Source organism: Mesoplodon mirus (assembly GCF_964341445.2).
Source record: "Mesoplodon mirus genome assembly, chromosome: 3".
NCBI classification, from domain to species: Eukaryota; Metazoa; Chordata; class Mammalia; order Artiodactyla; family Ziphiidae; genus Mesoplodon; species Mesoplodon mirus.
This window is the reverse complement of record NC_138978.1, coordinates 115,516,634-115,528,315: the sequence shown is the minus strand read 5'-3', so window position 1 is coordinate 115,528,315 and position 11,682 is coordinate 115,516,634. Positions and strand designations below refer to the sequence as shown.

Below are 11,682 nucleotides of genomic sequence, written 5' to 3'. Positions count from 1 at the left end.
TGCTCCGCAACGGGAGAGGCCACAACAGTGAGAGGGCCGCATACGGCACCAAAAAAAAAAAAAAAAAAAGAATAAGGTGGATTTTCCTAGGAAATCATGGAGGAAGCCTGGATTTCAGGAACTTAATCCTAATCTCTTCATAGCTAAAGTTTTCCTTCTGAAAATTGTTGTTTCTAGGTAAAGTGAATAATCAAAATGATGAAAAGTTAAAGGGTAAACGTGTACTGGTGTTATTTTGCTGAGCTTTTTCTACTGATCTCCTCTACTGGGGGCTCTTTTTGATGGTTTACTGCACCCGCTTTATCTCCAAAACTGCAGCAAGAGAGCCAGAGGTAGCAAATCTAGTTAGATTTTAAATGAAACTGAAATGAAAGTTCACTTCCTCATTGTGGATACCTCATGTGACAAGTTCCAATTTCTTTTTAAAGTCACTTTAACTGAAGTCTCTTTGCTGCCTTTGAAATCTTTGGAGAGAGCCCACCATCAAGCATTCTTAGTATGGGAGCACCTGCTGGTTCTATCATGTACGTACTGTCTGTTCTTTTTCTCCTACTTGGTCCTTAAATCCTTCATTTGTGTTTTTAGCTTGCTCTGCCTGCCAGGTTTTACATCGTTTTTTACAGGAAGTAAACTAAAAGAATCATTGTTGCCCAATTTGCCTCTTCTTTTTTTTGACTCAAAAGAGTCTATTTTTGAAAAGTTAATGTCTGCTTAAACATCTAAAGCCTGAGGCGGACACATAGCTTTCTTTGGAATATAATTTGAAGATTTACATGGTTAAAAATCCAGCTGTTTTGAATTAAAAAGAAGTGGAAAAGAAAATAGAATCCAGTTTGAGGGAGTTAGTCACTGAATTTCTGTTGAAGTCTCTTTGTATTAAATATAGAAGTGGTGTTTTCAAAAGCAGTTAACCTCTTCTTTTGAAACAGATATTTTGATTTTTAGGGGAAAAAAAGGTTAAAAGGTAAAAATGATCCAAAGATGGGAAAGCAATACACAGGAGTTGTCTTTTAACTATCTCTGAAGGTTGTGGATAGACCAGTTAAGAGGAGCTCATGTATTCAAAAATTATGAAGATAAACTGATTTTTCAAAGGTATGCATTCTTCTTAAGGATTTTTTTTTTTCTGGAAAGGAGGAAAGAGGATTTCCCTTGGTTAGATTTGTTGTCAAATCCTGTAAAATCCCTACTTCCTCATCTCCACATCTCCCCAAACTTAGATGTAAATTTGGCTTACCAGATATCTGGAAACTTTTTGAAAATCACTTTTAAAGTGCTACTAAGAATTGGAAGTGGTATTTCAGACAAAAAACTGCAGTTACTCCCTGTCACTATATAATCCAGAAAGTTTCCTGCATAATTCTGCTTTGTAATATTCTGTCCCTTTGACAAGCTCTGCATTCCTACTTTTTGTTGTGAAAAAAATATGGTCACAATAGATGCAGCTAACAGCTACTCTTCCTCTGTTACCTTTCCTTTAACAGAATGAAATGGCTGGTATGGGTGCTCCTGCTCTGCTCCTCTGTGATGGCACAGCAGCACAGAGATTCCACTCTGGATCATCACTGGGATCTCTGGAAGAAAACCTATGGGAAACAATACAAGGAACAGGTAGATGGGCTGCCACTTGAGCAATTTGCTTTTACTCAAGTACCCTACATATTGTGACAAGCACTGTTTTCAATAAATGTTACACACTCCTCTCTTGCCAGATTCTGTTCTTGGTACTAGAGATACAACAGGAAACAAAATAAAGCTCCTGTTGGCTTTTTTTTTTTTTTTTTTTTTTTTTTTTTTTTGCGGTACGCGGGCTTCTCACTGCTGTGGCCTCTCCCACTGCGGAGCACAGGCTCCGGACGCGCAGGCTCAGCGGCCATGGCTCACGGCGCAGCCGCTCCGCGGCACGTGGGATCTTCCCGGACCGGGGCACGAACCTGTGTCCCTTACATTGGCAGGCGGACTCTCAACAACTGCGCCACCAGGGAAGCCCTGTTGGTTCTTTTAAAATAAAGTTATTTATTTTATTTATTTATTTTTGGCTGCGTTGGGTCTTTGTTGATGTGCACGGGCTTTCTCTAGTTGTGGCGAGTGGGGGCTACTCTTTGTTGCGTTGCATGGGCTTCTCATTGCGGTGGCTTCTCTTGTTGCGGAGCACGGCTTCTAGGCGCACGGGCTTCAGTAGTTGTAGCATGTAGGGTCAGTAGTTGTGCCTCACGGGCTCTAGAGCTCAGGCTCAGTAGTTGTGGTGCACGGGCTTAGTTGCTCCACAGCATGTGGGATCTCCCTGGACCAGAGCTCAAACCCGTGTCCCCTGCATCGGCAGGCGGACTCTCAACCACTGCGCCACCAGGGAAGTCCGAAAGTTCCTGTTTTTATGGAGCTTACATCCTAAAAGGAGAGACAGGAAAGAAGTAGAGAAAAACAAAGCAAGGAATGGGGGAGTTGGAAGGGTCCTGTGTGATGCCTGTGAGGGGTTGGGAGTGATTATTTTATACATCTGAGAGAATGGTCAGGGAAGGCTTCACATATAAGTTGACATATGAGCAGAGAATGGATAGAAGCCAGGGAGCAAGCAAAGTAGAAAACGGGAGTGAAAGTCCCAGGCCAAGAGGGAAGGAGTGCATGTTTGAGGAACAAAAAAGGCCTCTTTCAGTCCCTGGCATAGAGAAGCACTGGCAGATATTATTTCTTGACTCTCACTTCCCAGTTTGTACTTTTATTTTTATTTCAAAACATACTTCTTGATTGACTTTAAGATTTTAACCCTGGTGCTTCAAATAACTAAGTCCTATAACTGTATCATATTTCTGAGTTTGTACGCAAGGATTATATATTTACTTATTTGATGTATGGTTTTTGTATAAAAATGGTCTGAGTTGTTTTCTTAGTGCTCATGAATTTCACCCTCATCCACTCCCCTTTAGGACCAGACCTTCAATTTCAACGTTAACTAGAGCTAGATGTGCAGTTAGCACCACTATTTGGTTAAATGAATATTATCTCGCTTTTTAATGATTCTAGTCCATCAGGAGGAATGAAAATGACTTTTGATTAGTATCTTACCATTAAACTGTATCTCCAAGTTCTCTTCTTTTTTTTTTTCTTTCCTATACTTCATTAGATTTATTTTTTCTTTATTTCATTTTTTCCCTCTAGTGGTTTGGAAGTATATCTGTACATGTCCATTACTGGGGTAACAGTAAAATCTTGCTCCAAGACAGAGGGACTGCATCCAGACTTACTACCTAGAACCAGGGCCTAGGCCTGGGTTCTAATACTCAATGAAATGAGGCAGAAAAGAGTTATTGCTGACTGCTCATTGGGCTATGGCTTGTCATAAACTCCGGCCTTGGGGGTGGAGGTGAGGGTCAGCGATTCTAGGAGGCACCATGTACATTGCATTCTATGTAAATGAAGCTCCTGGAGGGCAACAAAATCAACCGTCTGAATATGAATTCACTCTGGATAAAATTAGGATAATAGGACCAAAATTATTTTTAAAACTATGTATAATGGAATAACATCTGCATGAATGAACAAGAAATTGTGAAATGTATTAGAAATCCAATTAGAAATCTCAGAAATGAAAAAAATATAGTCATTGAAATAAGAACTCAATAAAAGGGATAAACTCCAGACTGGAAAGAGCTGGATAGAATCAGCAATCTGAAAGATAGTACTGAGGCATTCATCAAGAAGGCAGCACACAAAAATAAAAAGGAAAAACTATGAAAATGCAGGTAAAGAGATGAAAGAGAGTTTGTGGCTCCATCTGATGGAATGGTGGAGAAGCAATATTTGAAGAGATACTGGTTGAGAATTTTCCAGATAGGAAAAAAAATGTTCCTGAGTCCTCCAGTCAAAAGTGCTTTCCAATTTAAAGTACCCAGGAGAGTAAAATAAAGAAACCCACACCCACAAACATGTAATGAAGCTGCAAAACATCAAAGAGAAAGAAAATCGCAAAAGTTACCAAAGTTAAAAACATTACAACAATTAGACTAAACAGACCTCTAATCTGCAATAATAGATATCAGAAGACAATGGAGAAATATCTTCAAATAACTGAATAAAAAGAGCTAGAAGGCTTCCCTGGTGGCGCAGTGGTTGAGAGTCCGCCTGCCAATTCAGGGGACACGGGTTCGTGCCCCGGTCCGGGAAGATCCCACATGCCGTGGAGCGGCTGGGCCCGTGAGCCATGGCCGCTGAGGCTGCGTGTCCGGAGCCTGTGCTCCGCAACGGGAGAGGCCACAGCAGTGAGAGGCCCGCGTACCGCAAAAAAAAAAAAAAAAAAAAAAAAAAAGCTAGAAATTTATAATCAGCTAAACTATTTTTCAAGTGTGAGGGTAAAAAAGAAAATATTTTTTAAAGATCTATAATGATTAAGTGAGTTTACCATTTACAAAGGATATACTTCAACAAACTGCAATTTCTAAAAAAAAACTTTTTAGCAAATTGAGGAAGTTCATTGTGTATATCTAAAATGATATTAATCACCATCAGAGCAATTAAGAGGAAGAGTTAAGATTACTGTGCAATTTTACCAGTTATATTGGATATATTCATTTATTTGTATGCTCCCAAACAGATCCACACTTAATAGAATGCTTCATAATATGTTTATTTTCATTATTGAACACACTTTTGAAGAATTCAGTATAACTATGTTCTTTTTCCTTATATTTTAGAATGAGGAAGTAGCACGGCGTCTCATCTGGGAAAAGAATCTAAAAACTGTGATGCTTCACAATCTGGAGCATTCAATGGGAATGCATTCATATGATCTAGGCATGAACCACCTGGGAGACATGGTAGGTAAATTATAAATAATCCTATTTTCATCTCTGGGTAAACAGGATTTCTGTCTCCCCAAAGGCAATTTGAAGGTATACAACAAAGGAGTGTTTTCTGTATGTGTATAAAATTAGAAAACAGAATTTAAGGACATAAGAATTTGTACAGATTCCTTCTTTGGTCCTACTGTGATCACTTTCCTTAACAAATCCCTTCTTTAAAGGAGTATTTTTAACTCGCAGACCACTGTTACTTTTATTTTTATTAATTCTAGAAAGCATTACCTAAAGGCTACCCGAAATATTTTAGAATGTTACCATAGTTATGTAAGTCTAAATTGATAATTTAATATGGTCCACTTGCTTTCTTAATGGGGGAGTGTGGGTATTTAATATCACAAATCATCTCCCATTAGTTATTAGATTCTGTTCTACCCTACAAAACTTTTTCACTGTGGCCAAAATTAAGAGTCATAGTACCCCTTGGAAAGGAACACCCTAAGTAGCTTAAATGCAGGAATCTCTTTTATAATTCTTTCTCACAAGGAAAACCAGTTTAGTCCACTTTTTAGACAACCCTTTTATAAAATTCTGCCTTGCTCTGAACCAAAAATCCGCCTCTCTGTAACCTAGTTTTTATCATCTTCTTCTTCTCCTTCCCAATGCCTAACTGTGATGTTAATGGCAAAGTGTAAGACTAAAGAGACCCAGATCATTCACCTACCAGATAGTTACCTATGTTAGTCACAGCTACCACTTGTTTCTCTCAGTTGTTAAATATATTCACAGTTACAGTTATCAGGATATTGAAAAGAAGGGTATAAGTGAAAGGATCTATGTATATATCTTTGTAGACCAGTGAAGAAGTGATATCTTTGATGAGTTCCCTGAGAGTTCCCAGCCAATGGAAGAGAAATGTCACTTACAAGTCAAACCCTAATCAGAAATTGCCTGATTCTCTGGACTGGAGAGAGAAGGGGTGTGTTACTGAAGTGAAATACCAGGTGAGTATTGTCATCCCAGGCCCCAGTTCGAGATCTCTCTTCCTTAAATACTGAGTCTAGCTACGTAATCTGGCAGTGAATCTCATAGTCCCTTAGGTTCCTTTCTAAGTATGTTTGCTATTCTTGTCTTCCCAAGTACATTGTGAGCTCCTGAAGGGCCAGGACCACATATGATACTTTTTGTATTCCCCACAGTGCTGAGAACATCAAAGGTTAGAGCCATCAATATTAGACTAAGGAAAAAACTGTGAATTAAGCAAACAGGTCTTTAAGACAGACCTTTAGTGTTCATGCTATCCATGAACTGCGCTGGACCCTCCACCAAACCAATTACTTGAGAAATAGTATCATGTGTGTGAGAGAATTTCAATCAGGAAGTTTATTCCTCCATCTCACTTACGAATTTCACGGTTGAAGGAGAGGAAAAACTAGAGCTAAGAGTGGCCTGTAAATTGTAGTGGTCAAGTTAATTCATGACTAGGCTTACGTTGTTAGAATAAGAAATATATGGACTTTATAAATTTGTTCCTATGTTTTTGTATTTCCTTTAATTTGCTTGTAAAAAAAAAAAGAAAGAAAGCTACAAAATCCTAAATTAGTTAGGGACAACTAAGGATAAAACACATGTATCACCTTAGAGGTCAGGATAAGGGAAAAGAATCAGTGTCCTGGGCAGCTGCTCCAGCTTGTGACCAAAGAAGAATAGAAAAATTAAGAAGTGAATGATACTGCTAATCTCTTATTCTTTTCCACTTAGATATTTTTCTTTCAACTAGTTTTGGGTTTCTTACTGGAGCTTCCCTAAAACAAAAGTATAAGAAGACCCAATAAACTACATATCTAAGTGTTAACTATAAATAATTTAATGAAATACTTTCTCTGGGTGCTTGCATTTTAGCAGGTGATTTTGCTTTGGCCAAAAGCAAATTAAATTTGCTTCCTTCCTCTAGAGAGCAGAGTGGGATGAGGTGGAGAGAGAGAGAACAATTATGATGTGGCTTAGAACACTCTGCACCTTTTTAAACTAAAGCAACTTTGTGTTTTTCTGTTTGTTTATGCTTCCCTGTAAAATATCTTATGACCAAAAAAATTCTATAGCTAAAAATGTCTGAAAAATGCTAACCTTATGTTTCAGGCATTATTTGGCAGGAGGAAGAGTATTTTAGGTCAAGGAAATCATCCCAGTTCCTCTCAAAAATCACTTTACTATTAGCATTTATCTCCCTTACTATGGGGTAAAAATAGCTGGGATTTGGTACATGCTCAGTAAGTACTGTTTCTTAATATATTTGAATATGGCAATTATGCTCTGAGCTCAGCCATTCGTAAATATTTATTAAGGTTAGACCTTGCCCAGAGAACAATCAAGTATTTGGTCTTCATTGCCATGGCCGAAGGGAAGACGAAACTGTAGTTGGGGAGCTCTTCCTAGAACTGCTGAAAGCGCTGACGTGTTGGGAGTTGCCCAGTTTGTGTTATGGAAGTCATCCTTACTGACTCTGTGATTGCCCTTGTGACTTTGTCTCTGTTTTAGGGCTCTTGTGGTGCTTGTTGGGCTTTCAGTGCTGTGGGAGCCCTGGAAGCACAAGTGAAGCTGAAAACAGGAAAGCTGGTGTCTCTGAGTGCACAGAACCTGGTGGATTGCTCAACTGAAAAATATGGGAATAAAGGCTGCAATGGTGGCTTCATGACAGAGGCTTTCCAATATATCATTGACAACAACGGCATCGATTCAGAAGCTTCCTATCCCTACAAAGCCATGGTGTGCCACAAGCAAACTTTTTGTGCTGCCCCTTGACCTCATGCTATCCCTCCAACTCACTGTACTAAATTTATCACCAAGCCAATTGCTTGAGAAACAGTGCTGCTTGGGGTGTGTGTGTGTGTGTGTGTGTGTGTGTGTGTGAGAGAGAGAGAGAGAGAGAGAGAGAGAGAGAATGAACCTCCATCAAGAATTCTTAAATTCTCAAGAGTTCTCTTTCTTATGCAGCAGCCTACTTAATTTATCAGTGGCACAATGATTTTTAAACAAGCAAGCAGAGTTCATGATTAAAAATAGATTTTCGGGCTTCCCTGGTGGTGCAGTGGTTGAGAGTGCGCCTGCCAATGCAGGGGACACGGGTTCGTGCCACGGTCCGGGAGGATCCCACATGCCGCGGAGTGGCTGGGCCCGTGAGCCATGGCTGCTGAGCCTGCACGTCCAGAGCCTGTGCTCTGCAACGGAAGAGGCCACAACAGTGAGAGGCCCGTGTACCGCAAAAAAAAAAAAAAAAAAAAAAAAAAAAGATTTTCAGGGACTTCCATGGTCCAGTGGTTGAGAATCCACCTGCCAATGCAGGGGACATGGATTTGAGCCCTGGTGCAGGAAGATCCCACATGCCGCGGAGCAACTAAGCCCGTGCGCCACAACTACTGAGCCTGTGCTCTGGAACCTGCGAGCCACAGCTACTGAGCCCGCGCTCCTAGAGCCCATGCTCTGCAACAAGAGAAGCTACCGCAATGAGAAGCCCATGCACTGCAACAAAAAGTAGGCCCTGCTCGCCGCAACTAGATAAAGCCCACGTGCAGCAATGAAGACCCAACACAGCCAAAAATAATAATAATAAAAATAAATTAATTATTAGAAAAATAGATTTTCAGCAAACCTTCCTTAAAATTCTTTCTGTATATCTGCCTGGTATTTAAACTTTTTTGTCCCACAAGCTCCTATCCTCAACCTTATTGTCAGATCATCAACCATCTTTCTTCTACCTACTAAAAAGCTAAATAATGCTCTCCTCCTCCTTGCAGGTTCATCACACTTTTCTTCCATATGACAGAAAATTTAGAAAAGACAAAAAAATCATTCAAAAACTTCTTACATTAACCGCTATTTTTTTGGTTTATTTCTTTCAAGTTCTTTTTCCTTTTAAGCATTTTAAAAACATAGTTGTATACACAACAAACATGAATTTGTAAACTCCCCTTTCTCACTTGAAATATGGTGTTTTTAAACCAATATTTAAACTGCAGATCATTTTTTTAAGACTGGTTTATTATGTTTTGATTAAAATTTGTTATATTTAGATTTTTATTTTGAGACTTGTTCTGGCATTTTAAAAAAAATTATGTTATTTATTTATTTATTTGCTGTGTGGCTTTCTCTATTTGCGGTGAGTGAGGGCTACTCTTCATTGTGGTGCGCGGGCTTCTCGTTGCAGTGGCTTCTCTTGTTGCAGAGCACGGGTTCTAGGCGCACAGGCTTCAGTAGTTGCAGCTTGCGGACTCAGTAGTTGTGGCTCACGGGCTTAGTTGCTCCACGGCATGCGGGATCTTCCCGGACCAGGGATTAAACCCATGTCCTGCACTGACAGGCGGATTCTTAACCACTGTGCCACCAGGGAAGTCCCTAAACTGCAGATCATCTTGCAGGTATTATACCATCAAAAAGATCTTAAAGCTCTAGTCTCGAGTCTTGATGTAGTATGCCCCTAACAATCCACGTTAGAGTCTGAGAGACATTACCCTGGTAAATTTGCACATATGAAGATGTATACAATTTAAAGCAATAGAATGGTTCTGTATTTCCTCTTTTATTGGTGAAACATAGAACTATTAGGGTTTGGAAGATTTTATGCTTCTTTAAAAGGAAGAAGCAGCCTTAGACACTTGAAAAGACTAAATGAGGAAAGAAAGCATATTTGAAATCCAGACTTAAGATACTGTCGATTTATAAAGGAAGTTGAAGTATACTTCTTTATCTGATTTATCCTTTTCCCACAGGATGAAAAGTGCCAGTATGATGCAAAAAATCGAGCTGCCACTTGTTCAAGGTATATTGAACTTCCCTTCGGCAGTGAAGATGCCTTAAAGGAAGCTGTGGCCAACAAAGGACCTGTGTCTGTTGCTATAGATGCACGCCATTCTTCTTTCTTCCTCTACAGAAGTGGTAAAAATCCAGACATGTTATCCTCGTGCTTTTTACTGCCCTTGCACCATAAGAAAGAATATTCTTCTTCCCCATCACTATGCCTCTGGATGCTTAGATTAGGTTAAACGGAATCCTCCGCCTCATATCATTTCATATACATATTTTTATACCCAGTTCTAATTAGTAAAGTAACAGTTGTCAAAATTTACTAAGAGTACAGGCCAAGTACTATGCTAAATTCTTTCTGTGCATTATCTCATTTAATCCTTACAATAACCCTATTTTACAGATGAAAAAATTAAGTCTTAGGTTAACTTGCCTAAAGTCATACAGTCTGCAAGTGGTCAGCTGGAATTAGAAACCGTGCTGCCTGACTCCAGAGCCTGAGCTCCTAGCTGCTGTAGCCGCTGTGGTACAACACAGTAGTGTACAAGGAGGGCGCCCACTAAGGGTAGAGCATTGTATTAGACAAACTAGAAGGTTATCATCTTTTTTTTTTTCAAACCTCACCTTAAAGATCATTTAATTTAGTAAAGGATGAAAATGTATAGAACAAACAATTTAGGAATATATACATAGAAATACAACAATATAAGTTAAAAAATAATTAGAAAAATGTGTCAGTTCATCAAAGAAGATTTCTGAGGGAGCTGTGATTAGACTGATGCCAAACTTGGCTAAACAAACAAACAGACAAACAAAACAACAACAATAAAAAAACCCTGACAAATACAGCATTGATGGCAAAGAATCATGAACTCTAAATAGTTTAAATGTGAGAGTATATGTTCCTGACATATACCGAAAACAGTCTAATAAAATAGCATTTTCAAATGTCCTTCATTGCCACACATCACTTACTCTTTTTCTCTACCCATATTTTATTCTCAGGTGTCTACTATGATCCCTTGTGTACTCAGACTGTGAATCATGGTGTACTGGTGATTGGCTATGGTAACCTTAACGGGAGAGACTACTGGCTTGTGAAAAACAGGTACTCACACTTGAATGTATATTTAAGTAAAATCAGGAATTTGAGGGAGCCTCAACCAATGCTTTCTTGTGATTATGGTCATCATGATATTGAAAATGGTGAATATTTATAGCTTCTTATAAAGTGACATTTTAAATTACTCAGAATTCTTCACTTCCTATTCTGTGGTCAGCTCTTGGTTTTCATGATTTATCTTCTACAATACTTCTCTGATCATTCCTTGTTGGTCTCCTTTATGAATACCCATTCCTCTGCTTAGCCCCCAGTTGTTGGTCTTTCCTCCAGGGCTCCATCCTCTGCCCATTACTCTTCTTATTCTACATCTTTCTTGGATACAATCATTCCATTCTTATGATTTCAGCTATAACTATATGCTGATGGCTTTCAAATCTCTAGCTCTAGCTCTGACCTCTGCCCTGAACTTCAGATTTATTTATCAGGACACATGCACTTCCATGTATCTTAGTTTCTCCAAACTCAGCATGTCCAGGGAACCCGGTGCCCTCCCTACCATTTTGTTCCTTCTCAGAACTTCCCATCTCACTAAAAGGCAACGCCACACAACATAGTTACCCAATTAGATACTATGGATTTGTCTTAGATCCTCCAGACCCAATCAAGCAACAAGTCGAACTAATTTTACCTCATATCTGTCCTTGATTTTGCCCCCTCTCCATTTCTTCTATTATTGTTCTAGTTGAGACATCTCTTGCCTGGACTCTCCCTGTAACCATCTAACTGGTCTCCTTTACTCTTTCTTTTTCTTTTTTAATTAAAAAAAATTTAAATTATTTTACACAATTTTTAAAGGTTACTTTACATTTACAGTTATTACAAAATATTGGCTATATTCCCTGGCTTGTACAATACACCCTTGAGCCTATCTTACACCCAATACTTAGTACCGCCCACTCCCCCACCCTGCCACTGGTAACCACTACTTTGTTCTCTATATCTGTGAGTCTGCTTCTTTTATATTAT

General features: G+C 39.1%; 1 protein-coding gene across 2 annotated transcripts in view; it reads left to right on the top strand.

Annotated features, from left to right (window-relative positions):
• Positions 1–397: 397 nt before the first annotated feature.
• CTSS (cathepsin S) overlaps positions 398–11,682 on the top strand; it is a 29,495-nt gene continuing 18,210 nt past the window's right edge. The window contains exons 1-7 of one of the 2 annotated variants that reach the window (XM_082616499.1): positions 398–524; positions 1,485–1,611; positions 4,689–4,811; positions 5,648–5,797; positions 7,332–7,559; positions 9,560–9,725; positions 10,599–10,701. In XM_082616499.1, the coding sequence (XP_082472625.1) occupies positions 499–524; positions 1,485–1,611; positions 4,689–4,811; positions 5,648–5,797; positions 7,332–7,559; positions 9,560–9,725; positions 10,599–10,701 (923 nt within the window). In that variant the 5' untranslated portion in view covers positions 398–498. Of the gene's footprint in view, positions 525–957; positions 1,096–1,484; positions 1,612–4,688; positions 4,812–5,647; positions 5,798–7,331; positions 7,560–9,559; positions 9,726–10,598; positions 10,702–11,682 lie in introns of those variants that run through there. The other variant, XM_082616500.1, reaches the window with a different exon arrangement.